This window comes from Silene latifolia, chromosome X (assembly GCF_048544455.1).
Source record: "Silene latifolia isolate original U9 population chromosome X, ASM4854445v1, whole genome shotgun sequence".
Lineage (NCBI taxonomy): Eukaryota > Viridiplantae > Streptophyta > Magnoliopsida > Caryophyllales > Caryophyllaceae > Silene > Silene latifolia.
In genome coordinates, this window is record NC_133537.1 from 112,850,410 (window position 1) to 112,876,476 (window position 26,067).

A 26,067-nucleotide genomic window follows, 5' to 3' on the forward strand; every position below is an offset into this window, starting at 1 on the left:
ACACCTTCGCACCATACAAGGAAGGCAACTCAACAAGGATACCACTTGGACTAGGGTACAAACCCACAAAAGAAGAAGTTCTCGAAATGCTCGCCCAAGTCCAAAATCGCAAGCACGTGGGAGTCCAAATGAGGCCATACCTCCCCACTCTAAATGGGTACTTCGTTCAAGAAGGAAGTTCAGAACTCTTTCACGGATTTCCCGAACCTTGGCATTATCTTGAGAGGAAGTTAGCCGGAATCGAGATCTTTCACGATTGCTACTTCATTCCTCCAGAAACGGTTCCTACCGTCAAAACCCGTCAAGCACCTTGCTTCGACGAACAAGCTGTTAGCCTATTGTTTGGAGAAGATCGATTCATTAGGGCCGCGCAGGATGAGATCATTACTATGATACTTCAAGACGATCGCTTCAACCCCACCGCGTTGATCACAGAAACCGACACAATGCAGCAGAAAGGATGGAGAAAATCTATCAAATGGACCAACAACCAAGGAAGACTCTTCAAGCTCACCACTGGAGAAGGAGAGATGTTCAAAGGAGAACCAGAAGACGACGAGTTCGAGTCGGAGTCGGAGTCAGAGTCAGAGTCGGAGTCTAGAGAAGTCATTAGAGAATCTACTCCTGTTGTCATCCCCACTCCCTTCATTTCTCCTAGCTTAGCCTCGAGTAGTCACAGTAGTTTGGGAAATGCCCCAATTACTGTCCCTTTGCCGCCACTGACCATGGATCAGTTGGCTTCTTTGTTTCAACTTTACTCAAATCTTAATATGAATAAATCAGGTTCTGCTTACTCTTTGTGTTATCTTGAGTGCAATTCTGTTTACGATGATACTGAGGATGACCAAGACCCAGACTTGACCGAAATACCTCCCTATGTAGCCAAAGAAATACTACAGGAAGGGGAAGGGGGACCTGTAATAGAGGACACCGAACCCATCAATGTAGGAACCGAACTAGAACCCAAAGAACTTAGGATAGGGACTACCTTGAGCTCTACCGAAAGGACCGATTTCATAGACCTCCTAAATGAATTCAAAGACGTTTTCGCTTGGTCCTACAAAGACATGCCAGGGATCGACAGGGATATTGCCGAACATAAGATTCCGATTAAGCCAGGCTTCAAACCTGTGAAACAGAAACTTCGACGAATGAGAACAGAATGGGCTCTAAAGATTAAGGAAGAAGTGGACAAGAAATTCAAAGCCGGGTTCATCAAAGTTTCCGAGTATTCTGACTGGGTAGCTAACATAGTACCCGTGCCCAAAAAGGATGGGAGAATCCGTGTTTGTGTTGACTTTAGAGACTTGAACAAAGCGAGTCCAAAAGATGACTTTCCTCTACCTCACATTGACATATTGGTAGACACACGCAGACCACGCATTACTATCCTTCATGGATGGATATGCGGGTTATAACCAAATCAAGATGGCCATGGAAGATATGCACAAGACCGCATTCGTCACCCAATGGGGAACATATTGCTATACGGTAATGCCATTCGGATTGATCAACGCCGGAGCTACATACCAACGCACCGCAACTACACTCCTACATGACATGATGCACAAGGAAGTTGAGGTATATGTAGATGACATGATCGTCAAATCCAAGGAAAGAGAGGGACATATTGCAAACCTTCGCAAGTTCTTCACAAGGCTACGAAAGTACAACATGAGACTCAACCCCCAGAAATGCACATTTGGGGTAACATCTGGGAAACTCCTAGGATATGTCGTTAGCCAATGCGGTATAGAAATAGATCCTTCAAAAATCAAAGCTCTGATTGAAATGCCACAACCTCAAACAGAAAAAGAAGTCAGAGGATTCCTGGGAAAAGTACAATACATAAGTCGATTCATATTGAAACTTACGATGATTTGTGAGCCTATCTTCAAGAAACTCAAGAAAACAGACCACACCATATGGGATGATGATTGTCAAAAGGCGTTTGACCGAATTAAGGAGATATTGGCTAAACCACCAGTGCTCATGCCACCGCAACGAGATCAACCTCTTGGTTTATATCTCACAAGAATTAAACCGCCATGGGTGCCATGTTGGCTCAAACTGTAGGAAGCGAAGAAAGAGCTATTTACTATCTAAGTAAGAAGTTCTTATAATATGAGTGCAGATACTCACAACTCGAAAAGACATGCCTCGCTCTTGTGTGGGCAACGAAGAAGCTACGTCACTACATGCTTAGCTACTCCGTCAAGATATACTCCAAAATGGATCCAGTCAAATACCTCTTCGAGAAACCCATCCTCAACGGACGCCTGACAAGATGGACTCTGATGCTCTCAGAATTCGACCTCAAATATGTGCCACTAAAAGTTATAAAAGGTCGCGCCGTCGCCGAATTCTTCGCAGAAAATCCTATCAACGACGCACAAACCATAGATACTTGGTCATTTCCCGACGAGGATATACTTCAAACAGATGTAGACTCCTGGGACCTATACTTTGATGGAGCATCAAACTCAAGAGGATTCGGAATAGGAGTGTTGCTCATTTCTCCTGAAGGTGAGCATACACCGATTGCTGTTAAACTCGACTTCGAGGTGACAAACAATGCCGCAGAATACGAAGCTTGTCTCATTGGACTACAGGCGGCAGTAAGCTTAGGCATCAAAAACCTCCGAGTACATGGGGACTCATCACTGATCATCAACCAAGTTACAGGATCTTGGAAAATACGAAGTGAAAGCCTCGCACCCTATCAGGCTAGGATAGACCAAGTCGCTCAATTCTTTGATCATGTAACATACCTACACCTACCTCGGGAGGAAAATCAATTTGCAGACGCTCTTGCGAAACTTGCAGCTTTGATAAATATGCCAGATCACATGATGGACATGCCTTTGTGTATCGAACGACGGTCGAGCCGCTTATGTCCATCAAATCACCGATGAAGAGGAAATCGCACAGGAACCCTGGTTCCAAGCAATCCTGAATTTCAAGCTCAATGGTACCTATCCGCCGGATATGGACAAAAGGGGACAACGTGCTATACGCCTATTAGCTTCCCAATACATTCTGATGTAAGGAGAATTATACAAAAGAACACCTCTTGGTGTAGTCCTACGATGCCTTGATCATTCACAGGCACGAAAGGTGATGGAAGAAGTCCACGACGGAGAATGCGGTCCTCACATGAGTGGGCCCATGATGGCAAAGAAAATCACACGTTTAGGGTATTATTGGACCACAATGGAATCCGATTGCATCAAATACGTGAGACACTGCCACAATTGTCAAATCTTCGGGAATGTACAACATGTCCCTCCTTCGTTGCTATACACGATGACATCTCCTTGGCCATTCTCTGCATGGGGAATCGACATAATCGGGAAAATAACCCCAGCCGGAACAGGAGGTCACTGTTTCATTCTAGTGGCGATTTACAATTTCACCAAATGGGTAGAAGCGGCTTCCTACACTGGTCTCACGGCTAAAAATGTGGCAAAATTCATACAAAACAACATCATCTGTCGATATGGTTGCCCACATGAGATCATTAGCGATAATGGGTCACACTTCCAAGCCGAAACCGAGCAATTGCTAGCCAAATACAAGATTAAACATCACCACTCTTCGCCCTATAGACCACAGACTAACGGCGCGGTAGAGGCAGCAAACAAGAATGTTGTCACAATTCCCAAGAAAATGACTGACAACTATAGAGATTGGCCAAGCAAGATACCTTTTGCCTTATGGGGGTACCGTACATCTGTTAGGACGCCCACTGGGGCTACTCCTTTCTATTTGACCTACGGCATGGAAGCTATACAACCAGTCGAGCTAGAGATACCATCCTTGCGTATTCTACTAGAAAGTCAAATCCCTGAGGCCGATTGGAAGAAGGATAGGTATGAAGAACTCATCCTCCTGGATGAACGTAGGCTACGCGCCTTACATAATGTCCAAACATATCAAGCCCGTATCAAATCATGACGAATTTTCAAAAAATCAAAACCCAATTTCAAAACAAAAATTCGAAAAAAAAAGGGCCTTCAATTAGCGCAAAATCCGGTCAAAACTCTGTCCGTTTGTCGTGTCAAAATTCGGGCCACAAGCCCATTTCAAAACCTCACTTCGAGTCCACTCCTACAACTACACTACAGTTGACTAGGACACACACTTTCAAAGACCTTGTCTTTCTTCAAAACGCACTCAACACAAGTAGCACACACCCACTTCACGAGTCAAAACTTTTCCTCTTTTAGCAAGTGTGATAGAATGGTCGATCGTGTTTTGATTCGTCGCCGATCTCTTATCCAGTTTCCAAGATGCCCGGATCAAGTGATGAAACGAATCTCCAACAAATTCAAGATAGTAATGATCGAATCCTAGCCGCGCTAGCCCAAATGCAAGTTACCCAAAACCAAACCTATGACCGCCTTGAACTCATCGAAGGCCGTATCTTTGATGTAGAGGGAAGGTTGCCTCCCCTTAAAAGTGAAGTACTACGTTTCTCCGATGACGAGTCTAGGGATGAGAATCCTATCATAGGGACAACTGCAGCCGAGAAAAGACTCCAATACCTAGAGGAGCAATTGATGTACCTTAAGGGGGATGACATTTATAGGGAAAACAATCGCAAGTATGAAGCCGTCAATTCCAAATTGCCAACTAACTTTAGCATGACGGATATCCCTAAGTTTAAAGGACATGAGAACCCTTTGAACCACATCCGTGCCTTCAAGGATTACATGTCTATCAAAGGCATCAAACCCGAGATGTTCTTAAGGATCTTTCCTTCATCTGTTGACACCATCCCGAAGCAATGGTTCTACACTTTAGATCACAAGAAGGTCGCTACTTGGGAAGACGCCGCAATCGAGTTCTCTAAACAATATGCGGATAATGCCGAGATCCAAGTCAACATGCGTACTCTAGAGGTCCTTACCCAAAATGACAAAGAAGGATTCACCGACTTCCTAAGTAGGTGGAGGAAGACTAGTACTCAATTAGTTGAACGCCCGGATGAGGCTACTCTCGTGGAAAAGTTTGTGGATAATCTCAAGCCCATATATGCCAACCATTTGAGATACCAAAACATCAAGACTTTCAAGGACTTAACCGTATTAGGGACACGAATCGAAGATGACATCCGTAAAGGACTCTTGTCCAAAACGGTAGGTCGAGGATATCAAGGGTCCGCAAGTCGTTCGTACGGCTCTACTAGCAAGACTGACGAAGTTAACCTTCTCGAGCCATCTAAGAAAACCACTCCACCAAGGAAATTCACAAACCTTGGGGATACGTACTCCAACGCTCTAAAAAGGTTAATGAAGCAAGGTAAACTCCAACCCATTGGACCTACTCCCGAACCCGAAAAGAAGTCCAAGTTTTGGGATGAAAATTCATACTGTGAATACCATAGGGGCAAAGGGCACGACACAGAAAAATGCTACAGGTTGAAACACGTGCTTCAAGATATGATTGAAGATGGTCGACTTCCAATTCCACCAGGAGGTAAGCCCAACAACACTCAGAATCCTCTTGGAGTTCTGGTGATTACAAGTGACGAATCTACCTTAGATTGCTCACACCTCATTTCTCCCACCGAAAATGAAATTCATGCAATTGAGAAAGAAAGGCTCTACTCTACTATCTCCCCCACCATTTCCGACTTCATCACATGGGCAAGGAATGTAGATAGACAAGTGTGGGAACTAGAAAACATGGTAACGGCCTTGCGCAATCCCAATGCAATACCTAAAGAACGCGTACCATTGATCTTCTCTCAAAATGCCACCATGCAAGATGTAGTCACCGTGGTTGATAAACTAGTCGATCAAATCATACGACTAGAAAGTGATATCATGAGAATGAAGGAACTAGTGCAGATTAATGGGGTTTGGGCCGATGACGATGAGGACGAGTATCTCATTGAAAACTCCCTAGTCAAGGAAATAGTCCAAAATGGTGAAGACCAAGATGTGGATCACCTAACTCATTCGGGTCGCCCATATCAAAGCACTACTCAAAACGGTCCAACCAACGTCATCACACCAAATGACAACGAAGATGACCCCACTGATCATTTGCTCAAGCAATTACAGAAAACCAAGGCTGATCTTTCAGTCTGGCAACTAGTGGCAAGCTCATTTCCACATCGCCAAGATTTACTGCAAGCTTTGGCCAAATTGAATGTAGCACATAACTCTACTCCTGAAGATATAGTCAACTTGGTCTTCCAAGAATCACCTAAGCTAAGTAATCCTATTACTTTCTCGGATGAAGACTTGCCACCTTTTGGCGCTAGTCACAACCTTGCTCTATACATCACTGTCATCTGTCTAAAGAAAAATGTGCCAATGACCTTGGTGGATGATGGCTCCGCGGTCAACGTCATACCCCTCAAAACGGCATACAAACTAGGCATGAAAGAGTCGGATTGGACTCCTACAAATCAAGGTGTTCGTGCATATGACGGACGCGATTTAAAAGTGGTAGGACTTGTTAACCTAACCATAGCCACGGGGCCAATTGAACGAAAGGTCAACTTCCAAATAGTGGACATCGAAGCTTCATTCAACATACTTCTGGGAAGGCCTTGGATTCATGCTTCCAAAGCAGTAACATCCACCCTTCAACAAAAGATCAAGATCCCACTAAATGGCAAAGTTGTGACGATCACTTCGTCACCCATCAAGATAATCGAGAAGCAATCAAACAATCAAGTCCTTGCGGATCCCGTATATGAACTTGGAGGCTTCCAAAGTGTAAGCGTTATAGAAAGTGAGTTGGCACCCTTATACTATAATCCCTACTCTAACTTGGTGGTCAACCACATACTCAAATCCCAGGGATACTTCCCTGGAATGCCTTTGAACCCAATTCGGAAGAACACCTTCGCACCATACAAGGAAGGCAACTCAACAAGGATACCACTTGGACTAGGGTACAAACCCACAAAAGAAGAAGTTCTCGAAATGCTCGCCCAAGTCCAAAATCGCAAGCACGTGGGAGTCCAAATGAGGCCATACCTCCCCACTCTAAATGGGTACTTCGTTCAAGAAGGAAGTTCAGAACTCTTTCACGGATTTCCCGAACCTTGGCATTACCTTGAGAGGAAGTTAGCCGGAATCGAGATCTTTCACGATTGCTACTTCATTCCTCCAGAAACGGTTCCTACCGTCAAAACCCGTCAAGCACCTTGCTTCGACGAACAAGCTGTTAGCCTATTGTTTGGAGAAGATCGATTCATTAGGGCCGCGCAGGATGAGATCATTACTATGATACTTCAAGACGATCGCTTCAACCCCACCGCGTTGATCACGTAAACCGACACAATGCAGCGAGAAAGGATGGAGAAAATCTATCAAATGGACCAACAACCAAGGAAGACTCTTCAAGCTCACCACTGGAGAAGGAGAGATGTTCAAAGGAGAACCGGAAGACGATGAGTTCGAGTCGGAGTCGGAGTCGGAGTCGGAGTCTAGAGAAGTCATTAGAGAATCTACTCCCGTTGTCATCCCCACTCCCTTCATTTCTCCTAACTTAGCCTCGAGTAGTCACAGTAGTTTGGGAAATGCCCCACCATCGTCCTTTGCCGCCACTCGACCATGGATCGTTGGCTTCTTTGTTTCAACTTTACTCAAATCTTAATATGAATAAATCAGGTTCTGCTTACTCTTTGTGTTATCTTGAGTGCAATTCATTTACGATGATATCGAGGATGACCAAGACCCAGACTTGACCGAAATACCTCCCTATGTAGCCAAAGAAATACTACAGGAAGGGGAAGGGGGACCTGTAATAGAGGACACCGAACCCATCAATGTAGGAACCGAACTAGAACCCAAAGAACTTAGGATAGGGACTACCTTGAGCTCTACCGAAAGGACCGATTTCATAGACCTCCTAAATGAATTCAAAGACGTTTTCGCTTGGTCCTACAAAGACATGCCAGGGATCGACAGGGATATTGCCGAACATAAGATTCCGATTAAGCCAGGCTTCAAACCTGTGAAACAGAAACTTCGACGAATGAGAACAGAATGGGCTCTAAAGATTAAGGAAGAAGTGGACAAGAAATTCAAAGCCGGGTTCATCAAAGTTTCCGAGTATTCTGACTGGGTAGCTAACATAGTACCCGTGCCCAAAAAGGATGGGAGAATCCGTGTTTGTGTTGACTTTAGAGACTTGAACAAAGCGAGTCCAAAAGATGACTTTCCTCTACCTCACATTGACATATTGGTAGACAATACTGCAGACCACGCATTACTATCCTTCATGGATGGATATGCGGGTTATAACCAAATCAATATGGCCATGGAAGATATGCACAAGACCGCATTCGTCACCCAATGGGGAACATATTGCTATACGGTAATGCCATTCGGATTGATCAACGCCGGAGCTACATACCAACGCACCGCAACTACACTCCTACATGACATGATGCACAAGGAAGTTGAGGTATATGTAGATGACATGATCGTCAAATCCAAGGAAAGAGAGGGACATATTGCAAACCTTCGCAAGTTCTTCACAAGGCTACGAAAGTACAACATGAGACTCAACCCCCAGAAATGCACATTTGGGGTAACATCTGGGAAACTCCTAGGATATGTCGTTAGCCAATGCGGTATAGAAATAGATCCTTCAAAAATCAAAGCTCTGATTGAAATGCCACAACCTCAAACAAAAAAGAAGTCGAGGATTCTGGGAAAAGTACAATACATAAGTCGATTCATATTGAAACTTACGATGATTTGTGAGCCTATCTTCAAGAAACTCAAGAAAACAGACCACACCATATGGGATGATGATTGTCAAAAGGCGTTTGACCGAATTAAGGAGATATTGGCTAAACCACCAGTGCTCATGCCACCGCAACGAGATCAACCTCTTGGTTTATATCTCACAGTAACGGAAACCGCCATGGGTGCCATGTTGGCTCAAACTGTAGGAAGCGAAGAAAGAGCTATTTACTATCTAAGTAAGAAGTTCTTATAATATGAGTGCAGATACTCACAACTCGAAAAGACATGCCTCGCTCTTGTGTGGGCAACGAAGAAGCTACGTCACTACATGCTTAGCTACTCCGTCAAGATATACTCCAAAATGGATCCAATCAAATACCTCTTCGAGAAACCCGTCCTCAACGGACGCCCGACAAGATGGACTCGATGCTCTCAGAATTCGACCTCAAATATGTGCCACTAAAAGTTATAAAAGGTCGCGCCGTCGCCGAATTCTTCGCAGAAAATCCTATCAACGACGCACAAACCATAGATACTTGGTCATTTCCCGACGAGGATATACTTCAAACAGATGTAGACTCCTGGGACCTATACTTTGATGGAGCATCAAACTCAAGAGGATTCGGAATAGGAGTGTTGCTCATTTCTCCTGAAGGTGAGCATACACCGATTGCTGTTAAACTCGACTTCGAGGTGACAAACAATGCCGCAGAATACGAAGCTTGTCTCATTGGACTACAGGCGGCAGTAAGCTTAGGCATCAAAAACCTCCGAGTACATGGGGACTCATCACTGATCATCAACCAAGTTACAGGATCTTGGAAAATACGAAGTGAAAGCCTCGCACCCTATCAGGCTAGGATAGACCAAGTCGCTCAATTCTTTGATCATGTAACATACCTACACCTACCTCGGGAGGAAAATCAATTTGCAGACGCTCTTGCGAAACTTGCAGCTTTGATAAATATGCCAGATCACATGATGGACATGCCTTTGTGTATCGAACGACGGTCAGAGCCGGCTTATGTCCATCAAATCACCGATGAAGAGGAAATCGCACAGGAACCCTGGTTCCAAGCAATCCTGAATTTCAAGCTCAATGGTACCTATCCGCCGGATGTGGACAAAAGGGGACAACGTGCTATATGCCTATTAGCTTCCCAATACATTCTGATGTAAGGAGAATTATACAAAAGAACACCTCTTGGTGTAGTCCTACGATGCCTTGATCATTCACAGGCACGAAAGGTGATGGAAGAAGTCCACGACGGAGAATGCGGTCCTCACATGAGTGGGCCCATGATGGCAAAGAAAATCACACGTTTAGGGTATTATTGGACCACAATGGAATCCGATTGCATCAAATACGTGAGACACTGCCACAATTGTCAAATCTTCGGGAATGTACAACATGTCCCTCCTTCGTTGCTATACACGATGACATCTCCTTGGCCATTCTCTGCATGGGGAATCGACATAATCGGGAAAATAACCCCAGCCGGAACAGGAGGTCACTGTTTCATTCTAGTGGCGATTTACTATTTCACCAAATGGGTAGAAGCGGCTTCCTACACTGGTCTCACGGCTAAAAATATGGCAAAATTCATACAAAACAACATCATCTGTCGATATGGTTGCCCACATGAGATCATTAGCGATAATGGGTCACACTTCCAAGCCGAAACCGAGCAATTGCTAGCCAAATACAAGATTAAACGTCACCACTCTTCGCCCTATAGACCACAGACTAACGGCGCGGTAGAGGCAGCAAACAAGAATGTTGTCACAATTCCCAAGAAAATGACTGACAACTATAGAGATTGGCCAAGCAAGATACCTTTTGCCTTATGGGGGTACCGTACATCTGTTAGGACGCCCACTGGGGCTACTCCTTTCTATTTGACCTACGGCATGGAAGCTATACAACCAGTCGAGCTAGAGATACCATCCTTGCGTATTCTACTAGAAAGTCAAATCCCTGAGGCCGATTGGAAGAAGGATAGGTATGAAGAACTCATCCTCCTGGATGAACGTAGGCTACGCGCCTTACATAATGTCCAAACATATCAAGCCCGTATCAAATGAGCTTTCAACAAAAGGGTTAGGCCAAGAAACATCAAAGAAGGAGACTTAGTACTCAAATCGGTTAGAGCTCTTTTACCTGTCGACCCAAGGGGAAAATTCAAACCTAATTGGGCCGGACCATTTCTAGTCAAATCCATACTCCCAGGGGGGGCGGTTAGAATCACAGACCTAGATGGGAATGAATTTTCAAACCCCACAAACCTCGACCAATTGAAACGGTACTATGCCTAGAATAGGACAAAAACGCGCCTCGCGTAAACCCATGTGTCGCTCTTGTGGCACTAAATAAACGGCCCCTGGCCAAGCTGAAATAAGCTAAATGTCACTGTGCTCTTGCATTTTGACAAGTTTGTCATCCTCATATCATCAAATAAACTAAATTCGCACCTCCAGAGTAAGCAAAAGCTCATGCTTATTTTCTATGTTCATTACAAGCTCTTGCTTCGAACAATTATTCTTTTACATTTACTTGAACTACGCGCAAGGGTTTGATTTCGCTTTTTAAGTGAATACGTAGGCAATCCTTCACGGGATTCAACCCATTATATCTAAAAATGTAAATAGAAGGACATTTGCATTGCATTTGAAATTCGACAAGAATAATAAGTGGAAAATCTCAACGGTTTCATAACCATTTAACCTTTTTTTTTTATTTCATTCACTTTCTAATAATAATAGTACGTTACATAATAAAAGTAGAATAGGCTAAGATTCTAAAAATCCCTCCTTTTTTATAACAACAATAATAATAATAATAATCAAATAATAAATAAAGACTCGGGCTATTCCTCCATCTTCCCTTTGCCCTTGTCATTCTTGTCATATTTCCCGTCACGACCTCGAGCTGGGCGCTCTTGCACCACTTCAGACCTAATCACCAGCGGTCTTTCTCAAGGCCTGACTCTACCATTCTTGCCAACCACCATTTCCGCAACAGGAGTAGTCTTTGATTTCTTCGAAGGATGAATGACCTGAAATCCAGCTTCTTCTTCTCCCTCTGTCAGATGCTTCTCCTTCTCTTTCTCTCCCTCGCGCACCTTGTAATCAACAGGTTCGCGTTTCCTCAGTCTCTCGCGCTCTTCCGGAGTTGCAGCCTTTCTCCACCTCAGATAGGAATCCGACACCCATAAAGCATTGGCGGAGAAGCTCAGGAACCACATGTTTCTTTGGGCCCATTTAATAGCCCACTCTCTTCGGCTCTTTGTAGTAAGCGCCATAGCAGTCTGCAGGACGGTATCAAGCCTAGGGATCGTCTGCTTCAACCCAACTTGCCTCATCAATCTTTCCGGAAAGATGCATACCATGAACTCCAATCCCGGAATGCGCACGGACCTAGTGGGATCCAAAGAAGACACTCCAGTGACAGACTCGAGGTGCCACCACGGTACAACCCACCTAATCAACGGACCATCATCATTCTTCAGCTTGTTCTTCCAATAGTCACAGACCCGGGTGAAGTCCACCATGTACAACCGCGTCCTCATCGCAATCATACGGGAATGATAGGAAAGTGCATGAACTAGGGGCTCGATCAATTGGAGCCGTTCCATAAGCCAAACCTACCAAGAGCAGGTATTAGACATCGAAAACGAAAAAAAAAAAACGAAAAAAAAAACAAACAAAAAGAAAAAAAACAAACAAAAAAAAACGAAAAAAAAAAAAACGAAAAAGAAAAGATGACGTCTTTTACCTGTAAAATGACGGGACTCCCCAAAAACGGCAGATCGGTGTTGGATTTCCTATTATCCAAACCCAGGATAGTCTCCCCTAAGCATAAGCAAGCTGGGCTCCTGCGCAGCTCCATTTGCTCAATAAGACCCAAAAGACGGGGATCACCTCTCAAATCTTCATCAACGTGTCCTTGGAAGACATACATGTGCAGCAAACAAAAGCCAAATGCCCTCCTCCTGGCAACATGGGAAACAGTAGGGTCGGCCCTGTTAATGAATCGGTCTACAAAGTCCAACATTCTCACGCCTTTCGGGGTAACTAAGCGATCCACCTCAAGTCTAGTCAGTCCAAGCAAGTCTCTGAATTTGCTCTTATACCCTTGTGAAGTGGAAGGAATGGCAGGTAAATGTTCGGGGTCCCACCCACCAATAGCAGCAATTTCTTCAGGAAATGGGCAACTATCACCTCCCGGGAACGCGAAAACATGATAATTCGGGTCCCAATAGTCAAGGCAAGCATCCAAGAACGGCTTTACTACCTTAATGAGTTTCAAACTCAATAAAGACCCAAGGTTATAAGCACCCATATCATGCTTCTCCATATTCGAAAACTCGTTGGTCCATTCCTTCAAGCGGATCTCCAAAGTATTCATGATGATAATTTCCTTTTTTTTATTTTGGGAGTTTTATGTGAATAGACGAAGAAAAGACGGAAGATTGATGTGAATTAAAACTCCATCGACGCTTCTATTTATACTAATTGTTGTTTCCAAAAATCCGCCAGTACGGACAAGCTTGGGAATAGGCGCATCATTTGCCGCGCCTCTTCAGAGGGACGCAGCTCATGCTGCGCCTCTTCCCCAGTCTCACTTCTGTGATTTCCGCGTTTGGATCTTTCCTAATTCTATAACGAATAATTTCCTATTCCTACGGGATTTTATTTTGGTAAATACGAGCAGTTTGCCATGTTTCAAGTTTCCTATTTTCGCGGGCACGCATTTCGAGACGACATCGACAGTTCGCCATTTTACCACATGTGCACATTTTCATTTTAGGAAATACATTTCACTTTTTTTAAATAATCCCAATTCCTCATTTTAGGACATAATTTCCATTATAATTCATTTACCTTCTTTTTTTATTATTATTTTTATTTTCTTAATTTCATTTCCACATCTCTAACTTACAGATTTCTTTTTTTCTTTTTTTTAGGGGGTAACCCTCTCTACCGTCCGGTCATTTCCGACAAATTTTTGCTTTTCCTCGTGCTCTTTTGAGTCTCATTTTGCGCTGATTAAAGGCCTTATGTATATAAAATGTATGTTTTGCGTAATTTCCATGTAAATTTCGGCAGCATGACGGCGCAAACCGTTGTCTACCAAACCTGTTCAAGAACTAACCTGCAGGTACGAGCAACACAACCCAGCAGCAAGGGCACTCAGGCCACCATATATACACTAAACAGAGCAAATGTACAAGCAAACTGGGGGCTTGCGCCCCGAACAAAGTCCAAAAGTCCAAGCAAACTGGGGGCTTGCGCCCCAAACAGAGTCCAAAAATGTTTCAAAATCAAATGTCCAAAATGTACAAGTCTACAAAACTAAACTAAACTACTGCTGGGCGCCCTCCAACTCGGCAACTCTCGCCACCAGAACGGCGACCTCGGCGTCCCGAACCTCGAGCTCCCTCAACAAGCGAGCCGTCTCCTCCCGAGACTGGGTCAACTCTCGCTCCAGCTCGCGGTCACCCTGTAAACAACAACAAATTGGCTCATGTCAATCAATTCAAGCAAGACCGAAAATCAAAACCAAAAATCAATCAAATAAGTTCATACCTGACGACCTCGACCACCAACGAGTGCCTCGATGGCAGTAGCTCGCAGCCGGTTGGCCACCCTCCATAGTGCCACGAACCGGGACGGTGCGACCTGCATTATCAAAAGAAATTCTCAGCAAATTGAGCAAACTCAATCAAATGTGTTCTTACACAAAAGTCATACAAGTTGAAGGCTTACCCTCCGAATCGATGATCTTTGCCGTTCTAAGCCAAAGATCCGCCACAGCTACGTCAAAATCACGCAACTCGGAGATCGTCGTCCTCCCAGTCGCGTCAGTGTACTCGAGGGTCTCGGGGTACTCTGGGGGCTCGATGCCCGCCGCCTCAACCTCCTACAAAGACAAATAGCTCTCGTTAATCGATGATCTTTCGTCGTAATTCTCGAAATCAAACCAAGCAAAAGTAAAAGGTACTCACCACTACCGGCCAGTACGCCAACCTCCCGTAAAGGAACGCCGAGTAGTCCTCGCCAGGCAGAAGAAGGTCGTCGCCACTGGCGCCAGCCAAGTCCGCCTCCCTCTCAGCCTCAGAAGGCTCCCTAAACATCGTCATGGGAGGATCGACGGGCACCGTCAGCGCGTCCCGAGAGCACTGACGAGCCAACCGCTCGCCCAAGTACCACACAGGACCCATCGACGTCCTCAACAGCAGCCGGCTCGGGCTCCTAGGTCGAAGGACCTCAGCGACGAAAGGGGGCGCTCCTGCGTACTCCGCCCAAGGTCTGGGCACCCACTGCGACAATATAAAGGCAAAGATGATTCCTATGATCAATTAAAAGCAAAGTATGAGAAGAGTAAATGAATACAAGTGGGATACTCACGCTGCTCAGCTGAAGAGCGTTCACGTCCCGCCGGTAGACATTGCGAGAAGAACGCTTGCTCTTCGTCCGGCACATGACCCAATCCCTCACCACGGGATAGGCCCTCTCCAACGGCTCCGTCCTCTTGGGCGCGAGGCCCGGAAAGTAGGAGTACACCCACGCCTGTAAAACAGAATAATCAATGACGATCTTTCGTGATTTGATGAAGAAAGGAATTTACTTTGGTCTAAAGGAAGGTTCATACCTCCAACAGTAGCCCAGGTCCGACAGCTCCAGGAGAAGTCCCCTTCTCCATCAACTCCGGACGAACCATGGCCCTCATGAAGCGGATGAGGACCGCAAAACCAAGAAAGTGATGACCCGGGCCCCAGCGCCCTAGGGAACTCAGGTCGAAAGGAAGGGAAGAAGCTTCGTCGACAAACCTCGCCCTTGTCTCCGAGGTAAATCGAAGACGTAAAACCACCAAAGCCACGACGAGCCCTCCGCCGTCACCAGACAGGGGAGGAGCCGTCTCCCTCCCGTCAATCGTCACCAGCCACGGGTCTTCCCCGCAAAGTAGTCTCGAACGTAAGAACGGGTACCAAACCCGCAGATCGCAAAGCCTTCGGTGACAAGTTCCACCGATCAATCTCTCGCTCGCCGAGTCCGCCCTCATAGCAGTCTCCGCCACACCATCTCCTCGGTCCCACACGGCACAGCACCGTAAATCATGCCTTAATCCTCCGAGTGACTCCCACCTCACCGAAAGGGGTGAAACGTGGACGTCGTATCCCGTAATCGATCCAAGAAAGCACGGACCAGGCTAAGGTTAGCCCGCAACTTCCTCTTCACGATATCCCTCCAGACCTGAACCAGAGGACCGAACGCTCCACGCTCGATCATGGCCCTCTCCTCCGCCGACAGCTGCTCATAGTGCTCCATCATTGCCGTGTAACCCGAGAACGACCTGATGTTCCCGACCTCCTATTATGATTTGAAACAAAGCTATCTTTAGTTTTGAATGAAATTTGAAAGAAATTCGGACAAAAAGAATGAAAGAGGATGAATAATGAGTAGTGAATTCTTATTTACCAAGCTCTTCACCGTCCTGTAGGACAGGTGACCCTCTGCAGCCCACACAAGGTGCCTACTCTCCCAGGTCTCAGCCCACGCAGGAGCTCCTCTCACTGACGGCCTCCTCGCCGACGTTGGTCTGCGTCTCGGGATCTCCTCCTCTCGACGCCTCCTCCTCGTGAAACTCAAAGACCATCACCGCAGCTGCCAAGGCTCGCTCTAAAGCCTCCTCAACCACAGCGGCGTCTATCTCCATGGGAGCTCTCCCAGAAGTAGAAGCCTCATCACCTGCAACATTAAAGCAAATTCAGGCCGCGTCATACGACGACAAGCCTTTGTTAAGGGGTTTCGAGCTTTCAAAGCCCTGAAACTGCTCCTCTCGTGCCATCCTTGACCATATTCCCACCAACCCGATCACTCATGTGATAAATTGGGTCAATTCAAGTCCAATTCAAAACCTAGTTCTGGGTTCGAGTCGGAAATTCGGCAGCATTTCGTTATAACGGTGATTATGCCCTAGAAAGGTGTCCTGAAAAAGTTGTCACAAACCAAAATTCCGAGATGGTAGAAAGTTTACCCATCATTCAAGGATTCCAAATATCAAATTTCATCGCCAATGGGCAATCCTAAGGCTATTTTCGAAGCAATTTACGGTTCAGCTGTAAAACCGTCTCAAATTTCATTCAAAGACTCAAAACTCGACAAAAACCCGAAACAAATGCATGGTTATGTCCCTAACATTGCCTACTATCCGTTTCTAACAATAATTTGGCATGGCAAATCCATTTGGGGGAAAAGCCCCAAATTTTCGATCAAAAGGGTCGAAAACCCTAAATCTCGCGGCTCAAAATTCAACAAATGTAGAGGATTAATGCAAGATTAAGACACATACCTCGATTAGTCATATTTAAAGCAAGATTTTGAATCAAACCTTGGCGGAAATGGTGAAGATTTGAGAGAGAAATGAGTGAATTGTGTTTCGAATGCAAATGACACAAATCCCTCTGATTTCGCGTTTTTACGCAGGAAAGCCAAATTGGGGAAAAGACGCAGCAGGCGCTGCGCCTCTTCCAAGAGACGCAGCTCTTGCTGCGCCTCTTCCTTCTGTTCCCTCCACATGGATTTTCAAAAATTCGTTATAAGTTCGTTATTCATGGGCCCATCTTTGGTGCGCCTCTTCCTCGATGCTATTTTTCTCTTTTGGCCCATTCAACGATTTTCTTTCGTTCCGGCCCGCATTTTATCACCGGCCAGCGGGATCGTTGCATATTTATTTGTCCCAGCCGATCATCAAGATTTTGCAAGATTGCTCACTCAAGATTTCTTCCATGACGATCAAGATGTTCCTGGTCGTCAAAAATATTTGTCCCCAAAAAGCAAAAGATTTTGCAAAGATTGCTCACTCAAGATTTCTTCCATGGCGATCAAGATGTTCCTAATCGTCAATATATTTCCCAACAAGAGTTCGCTTGAGACCGACGCAAGCAGATTCAACCTCAAGTTTTTGCAAGAGTTCGCTTGAGACCGACGCAAGCGGATTCCCCCCCATTTTACCGACGTCCCGTTGCTGATATTTATTCTTCACGGAGTTCGACAAAGGTGTCATTCTCCGGAAGCATCTCGAGAAAGAAGTTTCTTCAGTATCCCTGTGACCCCTAATGCCTTCAGACACCAAGTTATCTTCAGACCAAGGAGTTTTTCCGAAGCTTCTTGATCCGTTTCACCAGGGGTATCTCGTGTAGGGTCTCTTCTTATGGTGGCGAGCTTCCTTACGTAGTCTAATGGACTTTAAACGACCCTCCCCGATAGTCGACAGACTCTAAAATGTTCCCGACGACAGGTCCTTGGCTCAGACCCTTTGAGCCGCCTTGCGTCGCCATAGTCGTCAGGTTGTAATCTTCGATTGACCTGATGGCTATACTTTGACTTTCGCCTTGTCCAAGCCTCGGTCAAAGGGGGCTCAGAGATACCTCATTTTCGCACCTCCCGCAAACCACCCGGTGATGATTGGGCCGCATGTTTGATACGCGAAACGATTTGTGACAGTTCGTAAGATTATCGTCAAGTGATTGCTCAAAAATTAAATGTCTACCTCTTAGATGTCATCTACGTTCCGATACGGTCGTTTTGGCAGTAATTAGAGTACATTCGGAGTCCGGGTCAAAAACCGTCTCCATTTTCTGATAATCGTTAAATCCCGAGTCGGAATGTTCTGGAATGTTCCGGATATTTCTATTCCATATTTTACAAATTTTATCTTTTGGCAAATAATATCCCGTAATATTCATAAGATAATCGGATTATTTCCGTCCTACCATAACTCAAACGCGGAAATCTTTCTTCAAACAGAGGAAACCTCTGGGAATAGACGCAAGCAGTCCGCGCCTCTTCCAAGAGACGCAGTGGCTGCTGCGCCTTTTCCCAGGCCCTTCTTTGCATGTCTTACGTATCTTTTTCATATCTTTCCGAGATTCATTACCAAAGAGTCTCCGAAACCCTAATTCCCTCCGTGTGATTAGTATAAATAGGAGCCTTCGCTCCTCATATTTCTAACGCGAGTGTCCGCCCTTCTCTTCTCCCTTTGCATTCTAGACTTTGTTCTTACTTATTGGCGCCTACGTGCTTGAACTTTCGACCACGTAAGCTTGGATCTTTCCGGGTACCAGCCTCTCTGTTGCATGACCGACCAATTTGACCAACTACACTCAATCAACTTAATTTAATCAATCGTTTTCCTCTTACGAGGGCACTCTCTTTGCATTCGCGTCGAGCATCACTAATCGATATCTTAGTTCTTCTCCGTCAACATGTAAGTCTGAGGGTGTATAATCCTTATTTATTTATTGTATTTTACTTATTGTATAATCCATTGTAAGGTTTACGTCGAAAATACCATTAAAACCGATTTCTAAAAACCGTGCTTTAAAAACTCTTTTTTACGGATTTTCAGTAGACAGACGTCGAGAAAAAAGACGCAAAGAATCGCGCGCTTTTTCGAAGGAGCGCAGATTCTGCCGCGCCTCTTCGTCAGCCGCGCAGATTCGCTTCTTTTCTTCTTCCTCGTCCTCTCGTAATTCGCTTCTTTTTTATTTGTTATTTGTTTGTCCGTTAATTCTTTGATATAATCACCGATAATTCGCATGTATATTGTATCATATAATCCGTCATTCATCCGCATGTTTTAACACATCATAAATCCGACTTAAATCCCTTATAATCCAATAATTACGGGTTTTCGTCACTAAATTCAAACCCGGATTTTAGAGATTCAATTTAATCATGTTGAGTTTCTGGAATTCGTCATTGATATAGTTTTCATCTGCTTATTCGCATATTCGTTGTATATCCGTCGTATTTAGCCTAATTGACTTATTTCAATAGAGGACTCATTAATATTTTCATCATAATTTCATGTAATTAATCCGTTTGCATCCGTCTCATGCACGTTTTATCGCTTTTATGACCATCATTCACATGTAATTAACCCGTTAATCACTTCCATCCGAGTAAATATTTCAATCAATCATTAAATTTACCAATCGACATTAACGATTTGCGCGCTTCGGCCAGAACTCAGACCTTGGGAACAGACGCAAAGAATCGCCGCGCCTCTTCCAGAGGCGCGATCTCTTTTACTGTTCCAGGATGATTTCTCCCCGAACTCCGTTTCGCCTTGACCTAGTTTAATTAGCTTACGTATTAATCTACTACTTAATCGTATTATCACTGTTCGTTCGTAATTCCTTCTTTTATTTCTTTTTCTCAAATCATCCGTTTTAAAGGTATTTTCGACATAAATCGCCTAATCCATTGTAATTATTGTAATTTTCATTATTGTAATTTATAATTATTGTATTTCTTGTATCATTTGTATGTTTTCACATGTAATTGAACTTAAATCCTACTTCGACCCAATTGTTTGCTAACTAATTGTCAACCGACTTAGTTAAATTCTCACATGCTAGGATTAAAACTTGGATGTTGCATTGCATGCATATAACCGACGATATATCAAGTACGAATAACTTCCCTAATCATTAGTAGAGGCCGCTATCGAGGCGGGCGGGATTAGGTGTTCGATCAAAAGAGCTTCCTAATACGTACCCTCACCCCTTACTCCAGATCTCCGTGAGCACCCGTGTTCATTGGCATCCACGAGAGTAATTCTAGACATAGAATGCTAAGGGTAACGATTGCTTAGTGTTCATGTCACTACTTTGTGTCTTGACATGACACGAGGTATTCGAACGGTTCCAATTTCCCATAAAAATTGGTGGCGACTCCATACAAAATGCAAACGCTTGTTTTTCGACCTTCACCAAGCGCCCCCGTGGGCGACCCGCTGTCCACAAATTCTAGTAATCAAATTAATATTTGTATTAGGGGTGATTTTCTTGGTACAATCCTTGAGGAGAGATTCTAACTTGAATATTGTTCATCCATAAGGAAAGCTCAAGAACTAAGTAAGGAAGGAGACCTTACTAGTGCCCTAAATAGCCAAAATATCCATCGTAAGGAACCGTTTTTCCTTTACTCATATGTTTTATTTTGCATGCATAAGATCCTTAAGTTTTTATGACTAAAACTTTTATCCAAAATATGTGATATGTTAAATACGATTTCCTACATGAACAACTCCACAAAAGAGAGGCCAACTCCTCTCCAATTGAGGAATTGCAAGAAAAGCAGAGATGCTTGCAATAGGATACTCGATCTCACTGGACCAATCATCAACTACAGACAAAAAGAGGTATAAGTTATTTAAGTTTATCTACTTTCTTTAAAAGTAACAAAAAAATATGCAGGATAAGAGAAAAATTCAGGATACATACCACCAACACAGGCGTCATAGTTCAAGTACGCCAGATCAGGACCCACAGAATTGGTCCTGATAAACATATACCCAGCAGCCCAATTCTTGTCATGGCCGCTATCCAGATTGCTGAGAAGAGGAATGGCTGAAGCCCTGACCTTGAAACTGATACGTCCAAGACTGTTGGTCTTGACAGCATAACAAGCCTTCAAGTCCTCCAAGGAGAAAGAAATATTATGTTTTTTGCAGAGATATTCAACGGAGTAGACTACCTTCCACACCATAGGCATCAGTTGGTAGGAAGGCACGCCAATTTCTTCAATAACATCCACTATAATTGGAGAGAAATGAAGCTTGCAACCAGCCCTGAAGGCCCAATCATGGATACAGAACCAGCCAGGACTTGACCAGTCCGCCCTGACATGAGAATTTTCAGGGATCCAGACTTCGGAATAAGCAGGAATGATTCCCTTATCCTTCAAGATTTTTTCAAATTCGGGTTTCAGACGGTTTGGAAGAGACTGGTCATCTTTTAAAGCTTTTGTGGGTTTAAATTCGAATTCTATGTGAAAGATTGAAATCATTTCAAGAGGGGGATCAATTGGCTTTTCAACCGTAGGAGGTTAAATAACAGAAGACCCTGGCAAATTTTCATAAGTGGTTTCCTCAGGATTTGGAACGAATGGCCTTCCAGGAGACATCACTCCCGTGGAAGATTTCTTTTTTGCAACCATTATCGAAGATTTGTTGAAGATTTACTGAAGATTAAATTCTGGAGATTAAGAGAACTTGAGGATGAAGATTTGTAGAGAGAATGGTCGGATTTTGGTGAAGTTTAATCAATGAAGAGAAGACTATTTATACTCGGTTAAACTAGGGATTTTCAACCGCAACTTACAGAGTGATTATTGAAGAAGTTGCAGTAATTGCAACATGCGTCATAAAACCACCAATTAGCCGTTACAGAATATGATTAGTCATAATCCAACCGTTCAAAGCAGTTTTCCAAAGATTGAAGTTATCTCCATATTTCTGGCCTGACCCAGCGAAAATAAGGAGATAAGGGGCAATTGTTAGGCGTGGAAATCCGCAGATATTTCAAGATGATATTCTAGCCTAGCCTAACCATCAGGGTGTCAGGACGTCAAGCCACCAAGGTACAAGAAGAATGGTGTTAGCCATGGAGAGGACGACGGTCAAAATATAAAGACAATATTTGACAAATTCAATGACTATATTATTGAATTTATACGGGTGATAATTAGAGCATTAATGGAGAAGATTTGGTAATAAAGGGCAGCAATTAAGGGAGCAATAATGCGCATTAAACCAAGCAATTAAGGCGGAATTTTCAGCATTAATATAGAAGATCCAGCAGCCGTTCAGCATAGACTATATAAGGAAGTACTTGAAGATTATTTGAGGGATATACAACAACACTCATACTCAAGCATACATTACTCTCATACGAGTGATATTACGATCATTTGTGCTAAATACTCAATATTATAGTGAAATCCTCTCCTGGCTTGGTGCCCGTGGTTTTTTTTCCCATTTAAGGGTTTTCCACGTAAAATTCCTTGTCTTATTATTGTTATTTATCTTACTTTACTTTCCTAGTTTCGTACCCTGCATATTCATAGATAAGTTCGAGCTAGTTAACCCTGCCTAGATCTACCCTTACCTGATTTCGCATTGTGGAAAATCCATACAAAACAATATCCAAAAGATCAAATCATCTCATCACAAGATCCATATCATCATTAACTAATTAATTAGTAAAATCAATCCAAAACAGTCCAGCAGCAGCTGCCGCATTTCATATACCAGCATTTTAGAAACTTAGCCTTTTCCAGCAGCATGTCACATTCAGTAACTTAGCTTTAGATAAACTCTAACCTTTTTAACCATCCATTATTAGCATGTTTATTTCACAGGGTATTTATAAGTGCTAAGCATCTTTCTTTCATCAACTTCTTAATATGAGAACTAACCCTGGTGACAGATGCAATATAAATATTCATTTCATTACTACTCTGACACACCTCTTATGCAATCCAGTGCATATGTAGGATAGTAGCCATCTTAAAGCATCTAATCTTCAAATTTTGAACCCCAACCAGCTTTCTATGTTTTTCAACACCAGGTAACTGTAATCACATTCAAAAAAACACAGGTGGCTGATAGTCTCTGATCCACTATCACATATGTGGCATTTATCTTGCTCACTAATCTGCAACTTATTCAGTTTAACTCATGTATTAATAGCTATTGGAAATAGGGGCTTTTTTAGCCATGTAAAATGTTCCAATTGTCCCACATTGGTGAGGAAAAGAGTGCTTGATGTGTTTATATATGTCCACACTTCTTACCATATCACTAGTGGGTAAAGGGAGCCTTTTGTAGAGGATTTGCGAGGTGCTTAATTCAGCTCGCACACGCGTGCTCGAGCCCGGCCCGGCCCGGATCCGGATTCGTGATTTGGGATTTGGCAACCGCTTGTGGCGCGCTATGCCTATCTTTTTGGGCCGGATCCGAGCTGTGTTATGGGCTTTGTTTTGTGTTTGTTAGCAGAGTTGAAAAGGTCAGTCAAATTGATTGTTAGTGGGGAGAGTCTTACTCCCACTAACTCGGTTTTCAGGCTGAGTTTCAGGAGTTGGTTTTGGCTCCTGTAACTGCTCTTTTTTTTCACTATATATTCGAGCCTCTCTACAGCATTTCAATACACAAAATAACACTTCATTGTCTCTTCTCCGATTCTCTTCTTTTTTTCCTCTCAATATTTTTGGGTAGAGATTAAAGTCGTTCCAGGCCTATCGGTCTTGAGTGGGCAAGTCTGAAAGGTGGCAGTAGTGTAATCCTTAGGGAACTACCAGTCATTTGCTGATCACCACCATGGTCGTACCGAAAATAGTTTTCAAGGCAGTGGTTCTCTTCCACGTCACTATTTCTCTCGTTCGGTATTTCTGATCTTTTCATTGTTACTGCACTTTCCATATAACAATTTAAAAACTATTACTGTTGCTGTAACAATGTCGTCTGTTTTATCAAAGACTCTTCCTGATTTGACTAAACTTGAAAAACTAGACGGTCATAACTATAAGCGTTGGTCACAGAAACTGTTGATGTTCTTTGAACAATTAGAAATTGATTACGTGATGTTTAGTGACCCTCTTGCTCCTACTAAGGAAGCAGCTACTGCTGCGTCGGTTGAGGAAACTCCCCCTGTTATATCTGTTGTTAAGTCAAATGAAGAGGATATTAAGAAATTTGATAAAGACAATAAGACTGTTAGATGTCAACTTCTAAACAACATGATTGGCACCCTTTTTGACCTATTTATGGTTCATAAATCTTCCAAACTGATATGGGAGTCCTTCGAGGCCAAGTATAGGGCTGATGATGCTAGGAAAAAGAAATATGTTGTGGGTAAGTGGCTGGAATTTCAGATGGCTGACGGGAAACCTATTATGGAACAAGTTCATGTCTATGAGAATCTATGTGCTGATGTTGTTAATGAGGGTATGAAATTAGATGACATCTTCGTGGCTAATGTACTGTTAGAAAAATTCCCTCCCTCCTGGTCTGACTATAGGAACCACCTTAAGCATAAGAAAATGACATGTCTCTCCAAGAACAAGTAGGACACATGAGGACCGAAGAGGCAAATCGCCTTAAAGACAAACCTGTTAGTCTATCTGTGAATGCTTCAGTTGCTGTTGTTAAAGCTAATCTGGTTGAGTCTGGTGGTCCGTCTAATGCCGAGAAGTTCAAGGGTAAGAGTAAGGCCAAGGTTGGTCAGGGTAAGAACCAGGGTCCTGCCAAGAAGAATGGTCTAAGGAAGCATACCAAAGTTGTTGCTAAGATTCAGAAACCAAAGGGTCCAATTATTTGCTATGTCTGTGGGAAAACTGGTCACAAAGCCTACCAGTGCACTGAAAAGAAAATTGTTGAAGCCAATGTTGCTGTGACTGATGATGTCATTGCTGCTGTAGTTGTGGAAGCGAATCTGGTGGGTAATGCTACTGAATGGGTCTTGGATACTGCTGCTTCTAGACACCTCTGTGCTGATAAGGGGTTATTTGCTGAGTTCGAGGAGGTAGCTGATGGGGAATGTGTCTACATGGGTAATTCTTCATCTGTAATGATCTTAGGCAAAGGCAAGATCTTTCTCAAACTCACCTCGGGTAAAATACTTGCTCTCACTAATGTTTTGTTTGTACCCTTATTGCGTCGAAACCTCATGTCTGGTGCCTTATTGAACAAAGCTGGTTTGAAACATGTTTTTGAGGCTGACAAGGTTGTAATGTCACGTAATGGGGAATTTGTGGGCAAGGGTTATCTTTCTGGGGGACTTTTTGTATTGAACACTGATTCAGTTTTTAATAATATTGCATCTACTTCTGCTTATATTGCTGAGTCTATTGATGTTTGACATGGTAGATTAGGTCATGTGAATGTTGACTATATTAAAAAACTTAAGAACTATGAGTTTAATTCCATGTTTATCGAGTCATAAATTCTCTAAATGTGCTAGCTGTGTTGAGGCTAAATTCACAAAGAAACCTAGTAAACCTGTTACTACTAGGAAAATGAGTTAAAGTTATTCGAAACTCTAAAGGAATTTCTTTAAGTCAATCTCCTTATGTGGAAAAAGTGTTGAAAAAGTTTAACTGCTTTGATGATGTGCCTGCTAGGACACCCTTGTGGGAAATAAATCTGTATACTTCCCTTAAACTAGAAGGATTATAACGATTTAATAAAGATGATCTAAGGTCATAAAATAAAATACATAAACATAAGTAAAAAGATTTAGAATTAACCTTCGGTCCTAGCAAATATGGCCTAAGAACAATATCAAAGTTGATATTCGCCTATTAGTTGCACCCAAGACGATCTGAGATATGTCCTTTGATTATGCTAGAAATCAATCTAAAATTTTCTGTAAAATTTAATTGTCTTTGTGTTTTTGTGATGAGAAAGAGGAGGCTAGGTCAAGAAAAAGCATTGGGGTAGAAATAATTCTATACCTTTCTTTTTATACTGACATCAAACTTGAGTCAATTAGGA

At 43.4% G+C, this 26,067-nt stretch overlaps 1 protein-coding gene across 1 annotated transcript; it reads left to right on the forward strand.

The window, feature by feature from the left end:
- Positions 1-24,029: 24,029 nt before the first annotated feature.
- On the forward strand, positions 24,030-24,641 carry LOC141618123 (uncharacterized). The gene has a single exon (XM_074435236.1). It carries the CDS (start codon positions 24,030-24,032, stop codon positions 24,639-24,641), a length of 612 nt encoding a protein of 203 aa, XP_074291337.1.
- The last annotated feature ends 1,426 nt before the right edge of the window (positions 24,642-26,067 follow it).

Excerpts from the sequence above, each read along its gene's own strand:
- LOC141618123 (XM_074435236.1), top strand. The coding sequence starts at position 24,030 with ATGTCGTCTGTTTTATCAAAGACTCTTCCTGATTTGACTAAACTTGAA.